Below are 20544 nucleotides of genomic sequence, written 5' to 3' on the forward strand. Positions count from 1 at the left end.
ATGTCACCAGGGGGAAAAGAGATCTTTATTTATTTATTTTTAAAGATTTTATTTATTTATTTGTCAGAAAGAGAGAGGAAAAGAGAGAGCCCAAGCAGGGGTAGCAGCAGGCAGAGAGAAGGGCCTGATGGCAGGACTCGATCCCAGGACCATGGCCCGACCTGAAGACAGACCTTAAAGGATGAGCCACCCAGGTGTCCTGAAGCTTGCTGATATTATCTCATCTGGTCCTTTATTTTATTTTATTTTTTTGAAGAGTCTGTTAATTTATTTGAGAGAGAGAGAGCACAAGCAGGGGTGGGTAGGGGCATATCTCTTCCCTATGTAGATGCAATGCACCTCGTTGGTCTTCTCTGTTCTACACTTCAGAGTGACTTAAGATTCAAATCCGGTCAAGTTTTCAATGTCCACCCAATGCCTCTGCTACACGGAGATTACATGAGTTGTCAGGGTAAAGGTCTTGTATGTTTTTTCTCCTCATGGCCCATTCTCACCTATTCACCCGTTTCTATCCATTTTTCTATCTAGCACTGGATCCGTGAGTGGATACTGATCCACTCCCCGGCCAAACATGCAGCTTGTTTTCTCCAGCCTCTGTGCCTTGTGCTCTGTTGGAAGTTAATCCTTTAAGTATTAACGCTTCTTCCAGGAAGCCTTCTTCACTTCTCGTAAGCTGAATTATAAGTTCCTGCATCTCTGATTTCAGCTTACCTTCTATATACCTCCCTGGAGTGAATTATATGTAATTAAAATTGTCCCGTGTTTTTCTATTCCTTCCAAGAGTATAAGCTCCTGGATGAAAGACATCTTCATCTCAGATACCCTATAAATATTTGTTGAATGAAAGAACAGTGGGCTTCCAGCAGCCCCTCGTAGCTAGGACATCCATTTGGTCTGTCATTTATTGTGATTTATAACTTTTCTATTATCACTGATCCAGCCCTCATTTATTGTATGTCAATACACAGCAGTCACAGTGGGGGACTCCAGTAAGGTTTGATCCTGGCCCTCATGGACCTTATAGGTTAAAATTGGTTTTTCCTGGGATGCCAGGGTGGCTCAGTTGGTTAAGCCCTTGCCTTTGGCTCAGGTCATGATTCCAGGGTCCTGGGATGGAGTCCTGCATCAGGCTCCTTACTTGGCAGGGAGCCTGCTTCTCTCGCTGCCTCTGCCTGCCTCTCTGCCTGCTTGTGTGTTCTCTCTCCCTCTCTCTCACTCTGGCAAATAAATAAAATCTTTAAAATAAAATAAAATAGTTTTTTCTCAGAATCATACTTTTAGAAGTAAGATCTAATATATGCATTTTTGAAAAAAATTGACGGGGAGGGCAGTAATAACCATTTTATGACTCAGTCCACAAAGAGTGGGTACTCAGTAAAAGTACAAAAGTTTGGGTGAACTAGGGAAAGTGTTTCTTGAGAGGACACATTATTTTCTTCTTGGGTAAAAGGACAAAAATTGAGGATAATAATAATTAAAACTTGCTGGTAAAGCACAGAGCATGGAGAAAATGTACACTTTTATTTCTTTTCTAAAGGAGAAGCTAAAACTTACTTATGAAGAGAAGGGTGAGATCCTGGAATCGCAATTGAAAATCTTGAGGTAAAGTATCATTAAAAATTATAGCAAAATTATAGCAAAAGCATAATGATCTTAAAATATATTTGAATGTTTGCTGACCTGCCAGTTCTACTCAACTTAGGAATTACTTGATGACATTTTATGTTCGAGATAAGAAATATCCTCAAGTTATTAAAGGAACAGGGGCATAAAATTGTGAAATCCCATTTCAAAGAACTGTGAGCTAAATTAAAAATTTTATCCCTTCATCAATTATGAAATATTTATGTTTTCTCATAGAAATAAGAATCACTAGCTGCTCTGATAGAAATTATGCTTTTAAAATAAAATACTGAAAATAAAATTCCTAGTTTTCAAATTACAAACAGGTATTTTTTTCCTCTATAGATATTTTTATCTAACTTTTAAAGTTGTAACAATAATAGTTTGAGTATTTTTCTATATGTGAAGAATATGTGTATACTAGTCTTCCTTTCTCTGTGGGGGATATGTTCCAGGACCCTCCGTGGATGCCTGAAATTGTGGATAGTACTGAACCTTATATATATTGTTTTTTTCATATATATATAGATATCTATATCTATAGATATATATGTATCTTAAGGTAATGTTTAATTTAGTAAGAGATTAAGCACGGTAAGAGATTAACAGCAATAACTAATAATAAAATAGAATAGTTATAACAATATACTGTAATAAGGGTTATGGGAATGTGGTGTCTCAAAATATTATACTGTCTTGTACTGATCCTCCTTGAGATGATGCGATGAAATGAAGTGGGGGGAATGAAGTTTGCATTGTGATGTATTGTTAGGCTGCCACTGACCTTCCAGTGGTCCGTCAGAAGGAGAATCATCTCCTTTTGGACCTCGGTTGACCTTGTATAACTCAAATCATGGAATGGGAAACTGTGGTTTGGGGAGGACTTCTGTATACACATTAAGGTTTCATGTACTTTCTGACATTTTTTTAGAAGTGTCAATAAGGACTATATATTACAGATTAACGATTAGTGATTTATTATGTACTGTAGGCAGGAAAAGATACCAGGAATTGATTTTGGGGGGGTGTTAAACCTTATTTTAAATAATGGCTGTGAAATATATTTTAATCAAATAAACTTTAAAGTTCTTTTTATAGTTTTAGTAAGTTCTAATTTGCACTAAAATATAAAATCTTTAGGCCACATATTGTTTGGAGACATAAGCAGAGTCATACCTAGAACCAGAACTCATGACTTTCATGTACATTATCATTCATTTTTTTTAAAGATTTTATTTATTTATTTGACAGAGAGAGATCACAAGTAGGCAGAGAGGCAGGCAGAGAGAGGGGAAGGGAAGCAGGCCCCCTGCTGAGCAGAGAGCCCGATGCGGGACTCGATCCCAGGACCCTGAGACCATGACCCGAGCCGAAGGCAGCGGCTTAACCCACTGAGCCACCCAGGCTCCCCTGTCATTCATTTTTTAATACACTCTTATGTACTTTATACCTTAGCCTGATTAGTTTTAGGATTTTTGTAGAGACTTTTATTTTTTAATGAAGAACCTAACGTATAAAGTGACCTAATATTTACTTTCTTGGTTTTTATCTCTCTTTATTATATTTTTATTTCTGTGTGTTTCGATTCTTCAGTTTTTGTGTTTTGTTTCTTAGAAATGGAGAGCACGAGGGAGCTCAAGCAGGGGGAGGGGCAGAGGGAGAGAGAGGATCTGAAGCAGATTCCATGCTGAACGTGGAGCTGGACACAGGGCTCAGTCCCACAGCCCTGGGATCGTGACCTGAGCCAGAGTCAAGAGTCAGTTGCTTAACCGACTGAGCCACCCAAATGCCTGATTCTTCATTTTTTAGATTTTTTTTTTTTTTTTTTTATTTGACAGACAGAGATCACAAGTAGGCAGAGAGGCAGGCAGAGAGGCAGGCAGAGAGGCAGGCAGAGAGAGAGGAGGAAGCCGACTCCTGCTGAGCAGAGAGCCCGATGCGGGGCTCGATCCCAGGACCCTGGGATCACGACCTGAGCTGAAGGCAGAGGCTTTAACCCACTGAGCCACCCAGGTGCCCCTGATTCTTCATTTTTTAAAGTAATGGCATGTGACTTATTTTGTCAAATGTGCCATCTTTAATTACATTAAAATACTGCTTTGCAATGAAGTAGACTTTGTTCCCTGAACCTTCTACTTCTCCCTTTTCCTTTTAATATACCTTAAGATTATTTAAAGAGTCATTTTCTTTAAGAAAGAGAGAAAACCACCATTCTCAGAAACTCTGGCTTTCTGGTATCTATTTCTTTCTTTCTTTCTTTCTTTTTTACCATTTCAGGTAATCAAATCTACCTAAGGGTTTTGAATTTGAAACTGACAGAAATAATAATGGAGACCCTTTGATCCTGGAATGTGCTTCCAAAGTTCTTTTTACAAAGTCTTTGAAAATCAGACTTTTTCTATATGGTATTTAAAAAGAAAACTTACTACATTGAAGATATTATCTCGGGCATAGGGCAAAACGGCTTCCCCCCACCCCACTTCAGGCAGTGGTTAGATTAGCTTTTTTAACCCTTAGATTGCTTGCAGATCTCTCCTCCCTCCTCAAGGCTGCCTGAGAGCCCCCGAATCCCAGAGTGGAGGTCGTGTGTCCAGGAGTCTAGATTATTGGCCTCTCTTCTGTGATAGCAAGTTAAGATAGCTACAGCCCCCCTGAGTGTGACAGGAACTGACAACAGAGTTGATTGAGCTGGAGACAAAGTCTCTGCTTTCAGTAGTCCGAGCACTTAAGGGCTGTCTTCTCCTTTGTAAGCTAGGAACTTTTTAAAAATATATATAATATACAGTAGGAAAGGAATGTCTGTGCAAGGAAGCTCAGTTGTCCCAGCTGACTTTACCAAAGCTTTACTTGGGGCGGGGGGTGTGTGTGTGGGTGTGTGTGTGCATGTGTGTTTGCAGGAATACAACCCATACACTGGTGGTTTTATCTTTAAAAAGTCAGCATGGAGAACCTCATCGACTATCTCATACAGTAAAACAAGGTAAATACACACACACACACTTCCTCAGCAAACCCCCCCCTTTTTTTTTAGCAAACTGCATATTTCCAGCTAATAGCTGCTACTCATAAATCTTTATGACTGCTAAATTTTCTGTAACTTCTTTCTAGAAGAAGAGAGTAGCCCACTTGCTTTTGAAATAGCTCTTTATAGAACTTTGTGGTTAGATAATCTTGGGGTTTTTTTTTCCTCCTAAAGAAGAATAGGCAACAATAAATGACTCGTGAATGAAATCCATGAGCTTCTAAGGCACTCTGCACATTTAAGGGTTAACACTCGGACTAGGATATTTCCCTCAACTGAAAGATGTTGTGTTACGTTACCTGGCCTTTTTATTAAGAGAAATGACTTAGGATTTGTACTTGGAGTTTTATTTTCGAGCAGTGAATAATATAACATAATGGAGATGGAGCCTTTGAAAAGAGCTGGTATCAAGAGGCAGACTAATCTGTGTTAAAATCTTACAAGAACTTGGGCTAATTATTTCATATATTCAAGTCTCATTTTACTCAGAGTGTCAATTAGGATAATCACACATTTCAGGGTTGTGGTAAGAATTAATTAGATTTTGTATACAGAGCATCTCACAAAGTAAGCAACCGGAAGTGACAATGGCAGTTACATGTAGGGTGATGCAGGTGACAGTCGTGTACATGGTCATTTGCTAGAATTTTCTTTCCCTTCTTTTCAGGAAAGACCTAGCTGAATATCAGAAAAACTGTGAAGATCTTAAGGAGCGACTAAAGCATAAAGAGTCTCTTCTCGCTGCTAATATGTCTAACCGTGTGGGTGGCCTTTGTTTGAAATGTGCTCAGCACGAAGCTGTTCTCTCCCAAACCCATAGTAACGTTCATGTGCAGACCATTGAGAGACTGACCAAGTAAGTACGCCTCTCCACACGGAGGCTTCGCAACCTGGAAACTGTGTCTTTAAGGGATCATTGTGTTCTTTTATCCGTGTGCTGCCTCACGCGGGATTGATGCACAGCTTCAAATAAAATAGATTTTATTTTATTTCCCTGGAGCTTTCTTGAAGACAGGTGGGTGCTACCAGCTGTGTGTGACCAGGTCACTGGGGCAAGTCATTTTACTTCTCTTGGACTCGGTCTCATCTCGAATTGAGAGAATTGAGGTAGCTAATCTCTACGGTTCTGTTCATGTCTACGAGTCTATAATTGCAAATCCAGCACTATTTGTAACAAAGCTGAATTTGAGAGGAATTCTTCTTTGCAATATTTTTTATTTAGGTATTTGAGAGAGAGAACAAGGAGCATGAGCGGGGGTGGGGGCAGAGGGAGAGGGAGAAGCGGGCTCTCCGCTGAGCCGGGAGCCCGATGTGGGACTCGGTCCCAGGACCCTGAGATCATGACCTGAGCCAAAGGCAGACACTTTGGCTGAAGTGACTGACTTCACTTGTCACTGACTGACTGAGTGACCAGTGACTGACTGAGCCACCCAGGTGCCCCTGAGAGGAATTCTTTTGATTTTTTCAAATCTTGGATTTCCCAGCAGAAGGCTAGGTAGGGTGAGTTTTTATCACGTCTTCATCACGTGCCTGCCATGAGGAGTGCATTGGAGGAGGCACCCTTAGATCCACTGTCAGTATTTGAAGAGGACTAAGGACAAGTTCCAGATGAGCTTTTGTACGGTCCGCGTTTTCATCTGGGCTGACATACTGCGGTTCTCTGTCTGCCTCTTTTTTGTTCTATCTTCACTGCTCCCGGGATGCCTTTTCCTGAGAGATTATCCTGTGGAATTGGAGAATTGTTATTTAAGACGCCATCCAGTGGTGGTTCATAGTGTGTGTTCTCCCGGGCCCTCCCTTCTCCGTGCTAAAGGTCTCCCCTCTCTGCTTGTTGGGGCTCATTTAAACAGCCCAGACGTCACCGCCTCCAAAAGTCTTCTCTCGCCAGCCTCACCCCATCCTGTGCTCAACCGACTTAGGCTCCTTCCTTCTATGACTTTATAATACATTGCGTGTACTTGGAGGTGGCATCTGTGGTGCATTTATTTCTGTGTCCCTGGCTTCTGGCCGAGGACCTGGCCTGGGGCACACACTCAGGTGCGGGTTTGCTGGTCATAGACAAGGCATTTTGGCAGTCAGAGTTCCTCTGGTTGGAACTGGCATGGAGAGTGGAAAGACTTGGTCGTTAAAGTCAGACCCATTTTACCCCAATGTTTTGACCTTTGGACAAGTTACTTTACCTGTCTGAGTCCGGACGTCTCTTTTTTGGGGGAATAATACCCACGTGTTGGGATTTTACCGGGGCACTTAGCCTTGTCCTGGAGCACAAACTGCCTCGACTCATATTCTAGTTCTACTGCTAGTTGCCTGTGCAACCTCATGAAAGTGACTTAACCTCTCTGCCTCAATTTCTGTATTTTTAAAATGGAGATAAAAGTACCTTAATAGCATTATTTTGAGGGTTCTTTGAAAGAATACCTACACGGTGCTTAAAACAGTTCCTGCCAAATAATAAATGCTCTACAAATATTAAAACTCCTCTGTACCTCTCCTACTTAGAAAGCAATCAAGATGTCAGGTAGCTGTTGTTTCCATACATAACTAAACTGTTGGTTGTTACATAAAAACTGAATTTCTCCAGTATGGACTGATAATTTTTTATGATCAGAGTTGATGGTCCTGCTTGTTGTTAAATATTACATTAATTAAATATATTATTAGATCATTCTTATGTTTTTTTTTTTTTAAGATTCTATTTATTTATTTGATAGACAGAGATCACACATAGGCAGAGAGGCAGGCAGAGAGAGGAGGAAGCAGGCTCCCTGCTGAGCAGAGAGCCATAGATGGAGCTTGATCCCAGGACCCTGGGATCATGACCTGAGCTGAAGGCAGAGGCTTTAACCCACTGAGCCACCTAGGCGCCCCATTCTTACATATTTTGTATAACTGTAAAATTTATTAAGTATATATTAAATATTTTTTCAGATGCAACTACCATGTGGCAAACATTTATTATATACCAGAGGACTCTGCCAGGCACTTTAAAAACATAATCTTTCTTAGCCTTAGTAAAGCATGTGTGAGGTAAATATTACACCTGTTTTGTGGCTAAGGAAACTGAGGCTCAGAGGAGTTAAAAATTTGCCTGTTTACATTTGAAAAAAAAGAACCATACTTCACAAAAACAAATTCAAGGTGGTAAAAGACCCAAATATTACTCAGTCTATAAAAACATTAAAAGAAAATATAGAAAACTATATGGCTTTTGGCTAGGTCAAGTCCTGAACATGGAATGGAAAATGAATGCCATAAAGGAAAAAATATATATACATTTAACTTCATTAAAAAGAAACTACTTATGATATAATGATGCAAACTGAAATGAAAAGACTGGGGAAAATATTTGCATGTTACATAACAAAAAGTTGGTATACTATCTAAAAACGTCCTTTGAAACAAACACAGGACCAACTGCCTAGTTGCAATGTGGATAAGGAATAAGGATGGGCAAGCAATCAGGGAGGAAGACGTCAATATACGAGAGGGTGTTTACTCTGTTATTATTCAGGGAAATACAGATTTCCAAAAAATCGAGCCCTCATGTTGGCGAAAATTGAAGAGACTGATAGTGACAAGGGTTAGGGAGGCCATGAGTGAGCATTTTCACACACTGCTGGTGGGATCTGTAAGTTGATAGTACTTTGTAGGGTAATTTAACATTATCCATTAGTAGTTGATTGTGTGTTACATGTTTCAAAATCTATCCCAAAGAGCCTATATATGTGCATAATGGGGCCGTTCTAGGGAATGCTTTCACAGCATTATTTGTAATTGGTGTTGTGATATTGTGATATGATAAGAAATACATATTTTGGTCTTCATCTCTAGTTCCTGGTGTAGAGCTCCTGAAACCCCTGTAATGTCCTAAAGGATAAGAATGATAGGAACATCCTTTGTGACACTTGGTTTCTGTCCCCTGCTCCTGAAATAGCTCTGGCACATCAAGGTGAAAGGAATATCTTTTGTTATTCTTACAAGATCAGCCAAACCTGAGTTTATGTTAATGAGATGACTTTTGGAAACTCACTAAGGATGGGGGGGCGGGGCACTGGTTGCCAGGGGAACCATCCATGTGATTAGAGGATGGGCACTTTCAGCCCCTACTCCCCAGTCTCTGGGGAGTTGGCAGGGACTGGAGACTGAGTTCAGTCACCAGTGGCTAATGATTTTATCAATCATGCCTGTAGAACCTCCCTAAAAACCCTAAACAATGGAATTTGGAGGGCTTTTGGTTTGGTGAACAGATCAAGGGGCTGGGAGGGTGACACGCCCAGAGAAGGCACCGAAACTCCACACCTCGTCTCCTGCCGCGTCCCACGCACTGCCCTGTGCCTCTCTTCCTTATCCCTCAGTGTCTCCTTGATAGTTAATGGAAAATAGAAGTAAAGCACTTCCCTGAGTTCTGTGAGCTGTCATAGCAAATGATCAAGGCTGAGGAAGAGGTCACGAGAACCCCTGACTTAGGGCCAGTTGTCCAGAAGTATAGGTGACCATCTGGGACTTGCAGTTGGTGCCTGAAGTGGGGGACAGTCTTATGGGACTGAGCCCTAACCTTGGGGTCTGTGCTGACTCCAGGAAATTAATGTCCCAACTGAGTTAGTATCAACTGAAAATAGAAAATGGCTTGGTGTGGAAAATGCACACGTAAGGTGTCAGAAGTGTTGCGAGTACGGAAATTGTGGAGAAAACAAGAAGTGCTTCTTTTAGATGTGAACAACCTAAATATACTTTAGAGGTTTAGATAAATTATGTTATGCATAGTAGAAGAGAAAAAGAGGTAGATCTGTAGGTACTAATGTGGGACTAAGTCCCACAACATATTGTTGAAGGAAAAAAATAAAGATGAAAAAGACATGTCTGCAATGAAACCTGTTTGTATTTTTATTTTTTAAAAAAAGTCCATACACAACCATACCATGTATTTTCTCCAGGCTCATATACAGGCATAAAAAGAGGTTTGAAAGGATAAGCACCCAATATTTAACAAGGATTACCTCTGGAGAGGGGGAAGATGGCATCAAAATCGAAAGTAGTTGTCAGATGGGTCTTTAACCATGTTGGTAATCACATTTACAAGGAAAATGTAATGAAAAATTCATTTAAAAAGGGCAAAAAGCATGTTCAAAGTCACACAGATGAAGAGAAACAGAGTTTAGCTAAGAAGTCTATCATAAGCCAACAAAGGAAAGAAGGGTTTTTTTCCCCCTGCTGCCTTCAGATTATCCTTGTAGGTCATTAGAAACATAATTTAAGAGGAAGCTACAATGTTTACATTGACTTGAAGGCTGGCAGTCTTTTAGAAATTAGATTCTTCCTTGGTTATGTATTCCTTTGTCTCTATCCTGCATTTTAGCTCAGCCTTTTAAAATAAATGTCAGCCTTCTCTGTTCAGTTTTCTGCTTTGTCAGCATATCATGAGCTCATGTTCTGCTTTCCTTACAGAGTACAGTGGAAGGCTCCTGCTTTTATTGTCAATGAAACCTTTGTCTATAGGATTCCTTTGCCCTCAGCTGGTGGTCAGCTTCTTTCAACTTATTAATGCAGGAGGCTGAATATTGAGTGTTATGCTGCCTTTGAAGAGTGGCCAGCACTTTTTAGGTTTGGATTTTTAGTTTTCTGCATAATTAGAAGCCCGGACCCTGCAATGAGCTGTATCATGGAATTTCCTGAAGGACTCTAAGTGGGAATTTTAAAAAGTGAATCAAATGAATCTCCTGGCCTCTCCTTGAAATGTGGCATTATGACACGAGCTGTAAGTTCCTTTGTTGAACTTTTAGCATAGAATGTATCGCATATAGGACAAGAGTGCCTCGAACACTTGAAAGGGACAGGATCAGGCATGACCTGGTGGAGGACCACCAGTATGCTCATGGAGTTGTGTTAGAGCCGTAAGGACTTTCTGGAGAGTACACTTGACAACTGTTGATGACGCTGGATACATTTTAGAAGTCGCTTTGAAGTCCTCACAGTGTTTCCGAACTTCTTTATCCTCTTTATCCTCTTTATGCCTTGAGATGAGTCAGAGCGACAAGAACGACTCTTTCTTGCCCAATGATCAAAACACCTTCGCATGATCATCAGGATTGTAATTAGGTCCTTTTCTATAGCGCCTAGTGCCTTGGAGAAGTTTCAGTGCAGGGTTCAGAGAGGAGAAGTGATTCCTACTGTGTTCTCCTGGGCCTTTAGTCCAGCTCGTGGATTTTTTTTTTGATTTTTTAAATGATTTTATTTAATTATTTATTTGAGAGAGAGCCAGCATGAGAGGAGAGAGATCAGCGGGAGAAGCAGACTCCCTGCTGAGCAGGGAGTCTGATGTGGGGCTCGATCCCAGGACTCCAGGATCATGACCTGAGCCGAAGGCAGTCGCTTAACCAACTGAGCCACCCAGGCGCCCCTGGCTCGTGAATTTTGAGTGGGTCTTGGCAATGTGGTATGTAGTTGCCTCTGAAAGACTATGGCAGGAACTTCCCAGTAATGTGGAACAAGGAGGTGTTACTGCGAGCCTTCTAGACTCGCTTCTGAACGACAGGAGTAATACTAATGATTCTTAGTTATGCTTGGAACTGGTTCTCATTGTGAAATAACTGAGGAATTCCAGGCATTTCTTAGGCACCTTATCTTTCAAGATGAAGCTCGTGCCTATATATCAGACCTTATTTTTAAACATCTGACCCAGATTATTCAGGGACTTTCTCGTCCTTGTTGCTCTGATTGTTGCACTAAATTCCTTAAATACTCCACACTTGATCGCTGGCTTATCCCAGCACTGGCCCCCCACCCCCCGTGCTCCTTGCCTCGATTTCTGCGTGAGCTGCCTTCACGGGGATCCTTTCAGGGAACGTGGCAGCAGGGACTCTGTGCCGCTGACGCCGCTTCAGAAACTCCTTGAGGACGCTTCGATGGTGTTCTCCCATCACTTGCAGACCTTCCGCCGTTGCAGATGGAAATCTAGCACGCTGCCACCTCTCACTCACACTGGCCCGTCCCGTGTATTTGTACAGCTTCCCACTGGGAGCAGCACACTTGGGCCTGGCTCTGGGCTGGGCCTGTGGGCTGCGACCTCTGGAGCAGGCCTGCGGCTGCCTGGGTCGCTCTCCTGGACGGCTGGGCTGGGCTGCTCCCGAAGGCCAGATAATGTGGAGTAGCGTGGGGCTGGGGCTGAAAAAAGGGGCTAAACCAAGAAGGTGACCTGGGAGTGGGACTGGAAGCAAAGCCTCGTGTTGAGGACAGGGCTAATGTGCCCAGAGCTGGGTCTGTTTCAGGTGCTTGCCCTTTAGAAGTGGGCCAACCGAGCTGAAGCAAAGCAAAACCAAAAATGTAGCGACTGAGTGGCTGATCCCAAATTATCAAGATGGCTTCCTGGGCCTGGAAGTGTGTGTGCAATTTGGGCATCTCTCCGGAGCTTTCCAGGTGATCTGAGGGCCACCTTCAAGCATGTGGCGCATTTCTCTTCCAGAAAACTGGAGTGTGTCATTCCGGCGGCCGTACAGATGTTCGGTATCACCATGCCCGGGCTCACTGCTGGCTGCTGAGCTTAGCAGGACATCAGTGTTTGGGGTGTTCATCTTTGATGACTGTCTGTCCTCTGAACTTGATGAGTCGATAGTCTGGCAAGATTCTGAACGAGAACAGCTAAACAGCCTCGTGACTTTTTAAATCCAGATCCTGAGATTTTAGAAGTGGGAAGAGTTTTCCTTGACCTTTTTTGGTGCCCTGCTATAGCGGAGTCAATATGTGTTCATTTGGTCTTTTGTCCTTTATTCCACTGAGTATCTGCGAATGTGGCAGACTCCTCTCCACCAGAGGACATACTGAAAAGAGATTAAATATATTAAACGTTAAGTCTCCTGTGAGGAGCAGATTTGATCGATTTTGATCCTGTCGGTGAACTATCAACACTGAGCTTTTTGGTTAATTCTCTTTAGTCAGAACTTTGGCTTCAGTGAGCACGCGGCAGCACCAAGACCATCGCTGAAGCCTTTCTCAGTCCAACTTACAGCAATCTGATGCCCTTTTTGACTTGCTGTCTTTAAAGAGTGAATTTTTATTTTCTTCTAGACTCCTAGGTTCTAGTTGGACTGCATATTCTCAATGAAGCGAGTCTTCTTTTATGCTAGAGCTTTTTTGAAATGCAAATAAATATAAATTCACTTTGCCTTCGAGTAATCTGTGTGACTTAACTAGAATGATTTAACCGTGCTTTGATTCTTCTCCTCTTTCACATAACCATTCTGTTTGATTGTATTTGATCAAAATAATTAACTCCTTTTTTTCATTTCCTTTAGAACAAAGGAATTGAAGAGTAAATTTTTTTTTTTTTCAAATCAGAGCACAGCAGGAAATTCTGGAATGAAGATCACTATGCTCCCATGAATTTTACGAAAGTTGAAGGAATCTTTTTTTTTTTTTTAAACAAAACGGGCTTTTATGAAACTGCTAATAATTGTAACTTTGTTCAGTATTACATATTTCTTAAAATATGAGTGCTTTCCAAATACCACAAATAGTTTAAACCATTTTATCTTTAAGAGCTTTTTTTAGGGACTCTTGGGTGGCTTAGTCAATTAAGCATCTGCCTTTGGCTCAGGGTCCTAGGATGGAGCCCCGCATCCTGCTCCTTGCTCAGCAGGAAAGCCTGCTTCTCCCTCTTCCTCTGCCTGCTGCTTCCCCTGCTTGTGCTCTCTCTCTCTCTCTGTCAAATAAATAAAATCTTAAAAAAAATTTTTTTTCTCATTTTTTAAAATCCAGTCACTGGTTAATTCTGAAAGCAACTCAAACTCAGAGATTATAACCTTTGAGATTATTCCTCCTTCAAGCTTGCTAAACTTAAAAAAAATCAGAGTTGGCTCTTTCCTGGTAGTTTAGGACTTGGCAAAAAAAAAAAAAAAAAAAAGGAAACTGCAAGCAGTTACTTGAACTGAATTTGAAACCACAGTTTAGAACTTGAACTCTTTAACAAAGTGTGGAAAAGCAGCAGAACCATCCAGCTTACTTTTTTTTTTTTTTTTTTTTTTTTTGCTTTGTGTGCATAGAAAGTTCCAAATATCCTAAAATCTTCTACGGGATTTATTTAACCCAGGAGGTTGGATCTTTGCTAGTTTACACGCTGGAGTGTTTTGGCATCTGGTTGCATCTGTCCCCAAGAAGTGGTTAGCTTCGAGGACTTCTGAGAATTGCTGACAAGGGTGTGGAGCCAAGCAGCGATCAAAGCCACTGGGAAGAGATTTTGTTAAATCCTGACTGTTCTCTGCGTGACCAGGGTAGTTGAGGGATTTGGCAGTCCCACCCACTGAAAGAAGAAATGTGTTCATAAGGAGGGCAAAAAATTTAATTGAAAGAGAAGGGAGGAAAAGGGGATCGTGGAGGAAGACAAACAGGAAAGGACCTGTTTGTTCAGACAAATGGGGTGGGGGAGAGTCAGCAGTGTAGAGAAGGTCTTAGTAGCCCCTGAAGATGTTAACTTCCACTTTGAAGTTGAGTTCCCACCCTCTCTGTCTTATTCCTTTTTCCCCCTCTCCCCACCCCTCTAATTTTTCAACCAACTTCCTGTTTTCTGGGCTCTACTCTGCAGCCCACAGTGGGACCGTCCTCGCCACAATAGGTCATTGTCCCAGGCAGATGCAGCCCTGCCATCGATGCCCAGCCTTTCTGGCAGCTCTGCCTGCCCCTCACCAAGGGAGGACAGAGGGCCTTTCTCCCGGCATGCTTCACGGCACGCCGAGCCGGCCCACCCTGGCTCTTCTTCCAGGGCGTGTGAATGCCTTTCCCTTTATGACTTAGGAATACACGATCGCTTGACCATTTCTTGTTCAAATGTTCTCTTACCCACAGGGAGAGGGATGACTTAATGTCTGCGCTGGTCTCCGTCAGGAGCAGCTTGACAGATGTGCAGCAGAGAGAAGCCGGGGCTTATGAGCAGGTGAAACAGGCCATGCACATGACCGAGGAGGCCAACTTCGAGAAAACCAAGGCAAGTCTCAGAAGACCAAAATGTAGGCACGCTGAAGCGGCCCTCTTTTCTTTTCCAAGTATTTCCATGGTTCCTCTTCCATGACTAGACTCTTTCTTCCGAACACACAGAGTGAATACCAATCTGTTAATGTTGACTTTGCAAAATGAAACAGATTTACTGGTAGAAGTCTTCTTTGGAGAGGCTTACATGCCTCATCTTCTCATTTGCTGATGATTTTGAACGCTGTGAAAACCTAACACCACGCGTATGGGTCTGTGTGTGACGGCCGACACAAGTTTTCTCCCCTGAGCCTGCGGAGTGTTGAGAACCTCCAGGCACGCCACCGATAACAGATGATGTGTATCAGACAGCATCCTTGGCTGTGAATGGGTCTGGCCTTGTGGATGCTAAGTCACATGTGCTGAACGATAATGATGGCAATCAGTAGCTCTTGGTGACCAGGCAGTGTGGCGAGCACTGAATGGTGGGAGGGTCTTGTTGATTCGTTGCTGTGTTGGGGGCTGCACCAGAGTCCACTGAGGCTGCTGCGTGTTTCCCGTAGACACACCAGCCACACTCCGAGTAGCTGATCGCTGTACTGGGCAGTGCAGCTGTAGAACATTTCTGTTGTCACACATTCCATCGGATAGCTTTGGTCTACGCTGTTTGGTAGCATCAGTATTTATTACGATATGGGGCCCTTGACCCCTGTATTCAGCTCCTCAGTCACTCTCTTGTCCATCTGTCCCTACCCAGTTCCTCCCTGACTCTTCCCAGACCCTGACCTTCACGGCTTCCATGACTGTTGTCCTGGTGCATCTGCAACTTAGGTCCATTCTGACCAAACTCCCTCATAGGCTTTGTCTCCTCAGACACTCCTGGTTGTTCGTTTGTACAGACTCTTGTCCCTCGATGACACTGGGACTCTCGAGCCCTCCAGTGAAGCTGCTCACGTCATCTCAAACGGCTGCGATGGAGGAACCAGCACTCCCTCCGCTCCCTGCTGCCAGTTCCGGGCCTTCCTTCTGTCCTCTCTGTTGGTGGCCAAGCCTCTTTGAAATCGTCATGGTCTCTCCTCTCACTGATTTTAACCAATAGAAACTCTCAATCATTCTTTGTCACAGTGTCACTATTTGACACTGGTTTTTTTGTTTTTTTTTAAAGAAATTCATCCATGTTATTACTTGAGTTTATGAAATAGTTGTTAGCAATTTGACACTTTTTAAGAACATTAGTGTCTGACCCTTTCCCCCTCGTCGTCTGCTCAGGCTGCTGTAACAAAAATGCCAGAGGCTGACTGGCTTCACCAGCAGACATTGATTTCTCTCAGTGCTGGGGCTGGGGAGTCCAGGATGAAGGCACCAGCAGAGCTGGTGTGTGGTGGGGGCATGCTTTCTGGTTCACAGATGGCCATCTTCTTCCTGTGCAGCCTCACATGGCCGAGGGGGTGTGGGAGCTCTCTGGGAGCTCTTTTATAAAGGCACTAATCCTACTCATGAGGGCTCCATCCTAAGGATCTAATCACCTCCCAGAGGCCACATACCTGCGTACCATCGCATTGGGGCTTAGGTTTCAACACATGAATTTTGGAGGGGTACGTTCAGTCCATACCGCCCTCTGCCTACCTCCTTTGATCACCCTGGAATGTTTCTACATCATATTGTTAATCATGCAACGCCGTAGTCCCAATATCCTTTGGCTCGCTTACCTCTAACATGTCCCCTCTTCTGTGGTAACTGTCACCTGAACTGTCGTGTCCAAGGCATGTCAGACTCTGCATCTGCTCCCTCTGACCAGCACTTCTTTCTGCCTCCCTTTCGCCATTAAACGTCTCAGTGTCCTCATTCCAGCTTCTGCTTCTTCAGTCTTCTCCCCTGTCGTGTCCAGGCTGGTCTTCTTCCCCTTCCATTCATCTATTCATCCATCCATCCGTCCATCCATCCATCCATCCATTCATCTGTCCATTCATTCATCCATCCTTCCATCCATCCGTCCGTCCATCGATCTATCCATCCATTCATCTGTCCATCTGTCCATCCATCCATCCGTCCATCCGTCCGTCCATCCATCCATCCATCCATCCATTCATTGGTGAGAGTGCCTGCATGCACACAAACAGGGGGAGGGTGAGAGGCAGAGAGAGAGAGAAAATCTCAGGCAGACTCCCTGCTGAGTGCAGAGCCCAACGCGGGGCTCAATACTATGATCCCAAGATCACAACCCGAGCTGAAATCAAAAGTCAGACGTTAAACCGACTGTACCACCCAGGTGTCACCCCTCCTTCCATTACATCCTCAACTGAACTCATTACATTTGCTCCCCAACACTGCTGTGTTCTCTAGGGAGTGGCGCCTCTGTCCGCTACTGTGCCTCGACCGGAAAGCTGGTCACCATCCTCTCCTTCACGCCTGACGTCCAGCCAATCACTAAGTGCACATCTTAGTTTCTGAACTCCTGTTGAGTTCTTCCCTCACTGTCATCTTTCTTGTTCAGGACACCATAGTCTCTGGATTATGGATGCCAACATCCTCTTCCCTCCGTTGCGCACACTGCAGCCAGAAGTGACTTTTTTTTTTTTTTTTTAAAGATTTTATTTATTTGACAGAAATCACAAGTAGGCAGAGAGGCAGGCAGGGGCAGGGAGGGGAAGCAGGCTCCCCGCTGAGCAGAGAGCCAGATGTGGTGCTCCATCCCAGAACCCTGAGACCATGACCTGGGCTGAAGGCAGAGGCTTAACCCACTGAGCCACCCAGGCGCCCCAGAAGTGATCTTTCTTCACGGCAGTTTGATCCTGTGATTCTTCGATTTCCAATCTGTCTGGGAGTGTCCGCGTCTCAGGACAGTCTCTAAGCCCTTTGCTGTACTTCTGAGGTCTGTCATGTGCTTCCTTATTACTCTCCTCCAACAGACTCAGCCCCTCTCAGCTTGGAAAAGCAGTCAGAGGTTGGGTGAGGTCTTATTAGCATTAGCAGACCTAGATTCAACTCAACTGCATCATTTCCCCAGCTGCGTGACCCAGGACAGCTTACTTAATTCCCCAGGCTGCAGTTTTTCCTCATCTGAAAAATAGAAATAATATCGGACTTAGAGGATTGCTAATGAGGACTGCATTTTATTTTATTTATATTTTTTAAAAATTATTTTTTTGAGAGAGAGTGAGAGTGCAAGGGAGCAGAGCTGGGAGGGCGGGGAACTGGGCAAGGGGGGAGCAGAGGAAGAGGGAGAAGCAGACTCCCCACTGAGCAGGGAGCCCAGCGATCCTGGCACATGACCTGAGCCTAAGGCAGACTCTTCACGACTGAGCTACCCAGGCGCATTTTAAAATGTGTTATCTGTTAAGTTGTGGAAACTCTGGCACAAAGTATTTCCTCAAGAGCTAGCGCCTCTGATGGTGACGGCTTCCAGTCCCTTGTTTATGCGCTGCCATTGTAGCCCCCGGGAGTTTGCACGCGTCATGCAAATTCTTCTTCACCCCCCACCTGGATATTTTCTCCATCTTTCAGGTCTGCTGCTCTCTTTAGAAAATCTCTGCTCTCCCATGCGTAGATTCCACGTACCTCTTATGCGTGTTCATAGCAGGGCTTCTCAGCCCCAGCACTACTGACGTTTGGACTACATCATTCTTTGTTGGAGAGGCTGTCCTGCCTGCGCATCCTAGGATTTTTAGCGGCACCCCTGGCCTCTTTTCACTGGATGCTGGGAGCGTACCTCCTCTTCCCCAGGTTCTGGCGACCAGAGATGTCTCCTTACATTGTCAGGGGTTCCCACAGGTGTGTGTGCCTGCGTGTGCACACGTGCATGTGTATGAGTGCGTTTGCATGCATGTATGTATATGTGTGTGCGCATGAGTGTGTGCCTGTATGTGTGCACGTGTTTATACGTGTGCATGTATGTGTGCACGTGTGCACACGTGTGTGCGTGTGTACGCATGTATATGTGTGCGTCCATGTGTGCATGTGTGTGTGCACGTGTGCACGTATGCCTATGTGTGTATGTGTGCATGTATGTGTGCAAATGTGTATGTGTGTGCATGTATGTGTGCATGTGTGTGTATGTCAGTGCATGTGCATGCTGAATTGCCCCCCGGTAAGAACTGTTCCCCATTATGTACGTCAGTCATCAGTGTATTAGTCTCCCTTATTTGTCTTTATCTTCCATTAAACTTATTATGTATTTGTTTAGGAGTGCATGCACGTGCGTGTGTGAGCAGGGGGAGGGGCAGAGGGAGAGAGAGAGAGAACGCTAAGCAGGTGCCACGCTCATTGCGGAGCCCAGTGTGGGACTCAGTCAATCTCATGACCCTGCCATCACGACCTGAGCCGAAATCAAGACTCAGACGCTTAGCCAACCGAGCCATCCGGCGCCCCTTTGATTAAACTTTAGAATCTCGGAGAGGAAGGAACTGACCCGTCTTGATCACTGGTCAGTCTTTAGCACCTCGCATCCTGCGTGGCATGTAATAGGTTCTCAGGAAATGTTCACTAACTAGGGAATTGTCATCTGTTTCCAGTAAGACTCTAGAAGTCTTTTCTTCTTATCTTTCTAGTCTACCCCCAGGGCCAGTGCCCAGCAGAGGCACACATTTTTTTCCTATCGCTACTTTCAGCCTGGCAAGTGTTGCTGAGGAAAGCCACAGAATGAATTCCACAGGGGGCTGATACGGGTCACCCTCCGCGGATGGAAGTAGTATTTATAGGGCGCCTGGGTGGCTCAGTCATGGAGCGTCGGCCTTTGGCTGGATCGAGCCCCGTGTCGGGCTCCCTGCTCCAGGGGAGCCTGCTTCTCCCTCTCCCACCCACTCTGCTTGTGTTTCCTCTCTCTGTGTCTCTCTCTCTATGTCAAATAAATAAATAAAACCTTAAAAAAAAAAAGAAGTACTATTTAGCAGCTCTTTTCTGTGCGGTTGGCCACCTTCCGTCTGGTAGGCAGGAATCGCAGTTTCTGTGTGTCCCCATCTCCGCTGTCCGCCCGCACTCGGGAGCTGACCTGTGCCGCCGACGTCACAGCCAACAGGCAACAGCCTCTTCGGCATCTACTAACCCCTCGGACGTGCCTTCTGCTCATTTCCCCCTGAGTGCAGGGCCCTCTTACTTCCCAAGATGAAAGCTCTTTCTCTAAGCTACTGAAGTCTCAGGGATTTGTCAAACGGCTTCTAGTGTCTTCGATCCCTCCTGCCCTGTCTCCCTCCTCCCCCACCCCCAGCCTTCATTCTTGTTCAAACAAACAGCAGGCGGCCTTGGCTTGATCAGCTTCCACTTCTGGGACTAACTCCTCGCCACCGGTTCCCCAGCGGGCCTTTCACAGTAAGTGTCCGCCGTCGCCGCAGTCCGTCCCCCTCCGAGCACACCGCAGCCCGGCTTCATGCTGCTGAGTTGCTCACTTGCTGGTCACCAGGCACTTCCTGATCGCTAACCCCAGTGACCTCATCTCTGTCTTCATTCGACTCCTGACTCTGGCGTCTTGGAGGCCATTGCTGTCTTATCACAACATGTCCTCTTCCCCCTTGATTTATCTGACATTTTCTCCCGTGGGTCCTTATACTGCTCTGATCTACTCCTCTTCATCTCTTTTCACTTGTTTTCCAGAAACCTCAACCACAGTCCTAGCCTTCCACTAGCGTTGTCCTCATTCTAGGAATTGGTCTCTCCTGCCATGTCTAGCACATTCCCTGCATTTGAATCCCCGCCTTGTGGCTTTAGCTCTAATGGCTCTCCTGAGCACCAGACCCCATTTCTTGCTGCTACTAGACCTCTGTTTGTGTATGACATTCTGTTAGCATCTGAAAATCTACGCAACCAAGTTACTGCTCCTCTCCATTCTCCCGCCCACGTTTCTCCTACCGTTGTCTGCATTCTCTTTCCTCAGCTTAGCAGCAGCCCTGGCTCATAGCTTTAAAATATCTTGGCTCCTCCCCATCCTACACTCTCCCCATCCCATCAGTTGC

The 20544-nt window shown here is 44.4% G+C and overlaps 1 protein-coding gene across 11 annotated transcripts in view; it reads left to right on the plus strand.

Moving 5' to 3' along the window:
* The window catches only part of SDCCAG8 (SHH signaling and ciliogenesis regulator SDCCAG8), a 228725-nt gene that overhangs the window by 39182 nt on the left and 168999 nt on the right, over window positions 1–20544 (plus strand). For all 11 annotated transcript variants that reach the window (XM_044267041.1, XM_044267044.1, XM_044267045.1 and 8 more), the window contains exons 7-9: window positions 1538–1602; window positions 5313–5501; window positions 14480–14618. In XM_044267041.1, the coding sequence (XP_044122976.1) occupies window positions 1538–1602; window positions 5313–5501; window positions 14480–14618 (393 nt within the window). The remainder of the gene's footprint in view (window positions 1–1537; window positions 1603–5312; window positions 5502–14479; window positions 14619–20544) is intronic.

The sequence above is a fragment of the Neovison vison genome, chromosome 10 (genome assembly GCF_020171115.1).
Source record: "Neovison vison isolate M4711 chromosome 10, ASM_NN_V1, whole genome shotgun sequence".
NCBI classification, from domain to species: Eukaryota; Metazoa; Chordata; class Mammalia; order Carnivora; family Mustelidae; genus Neogale; species Neogale vison.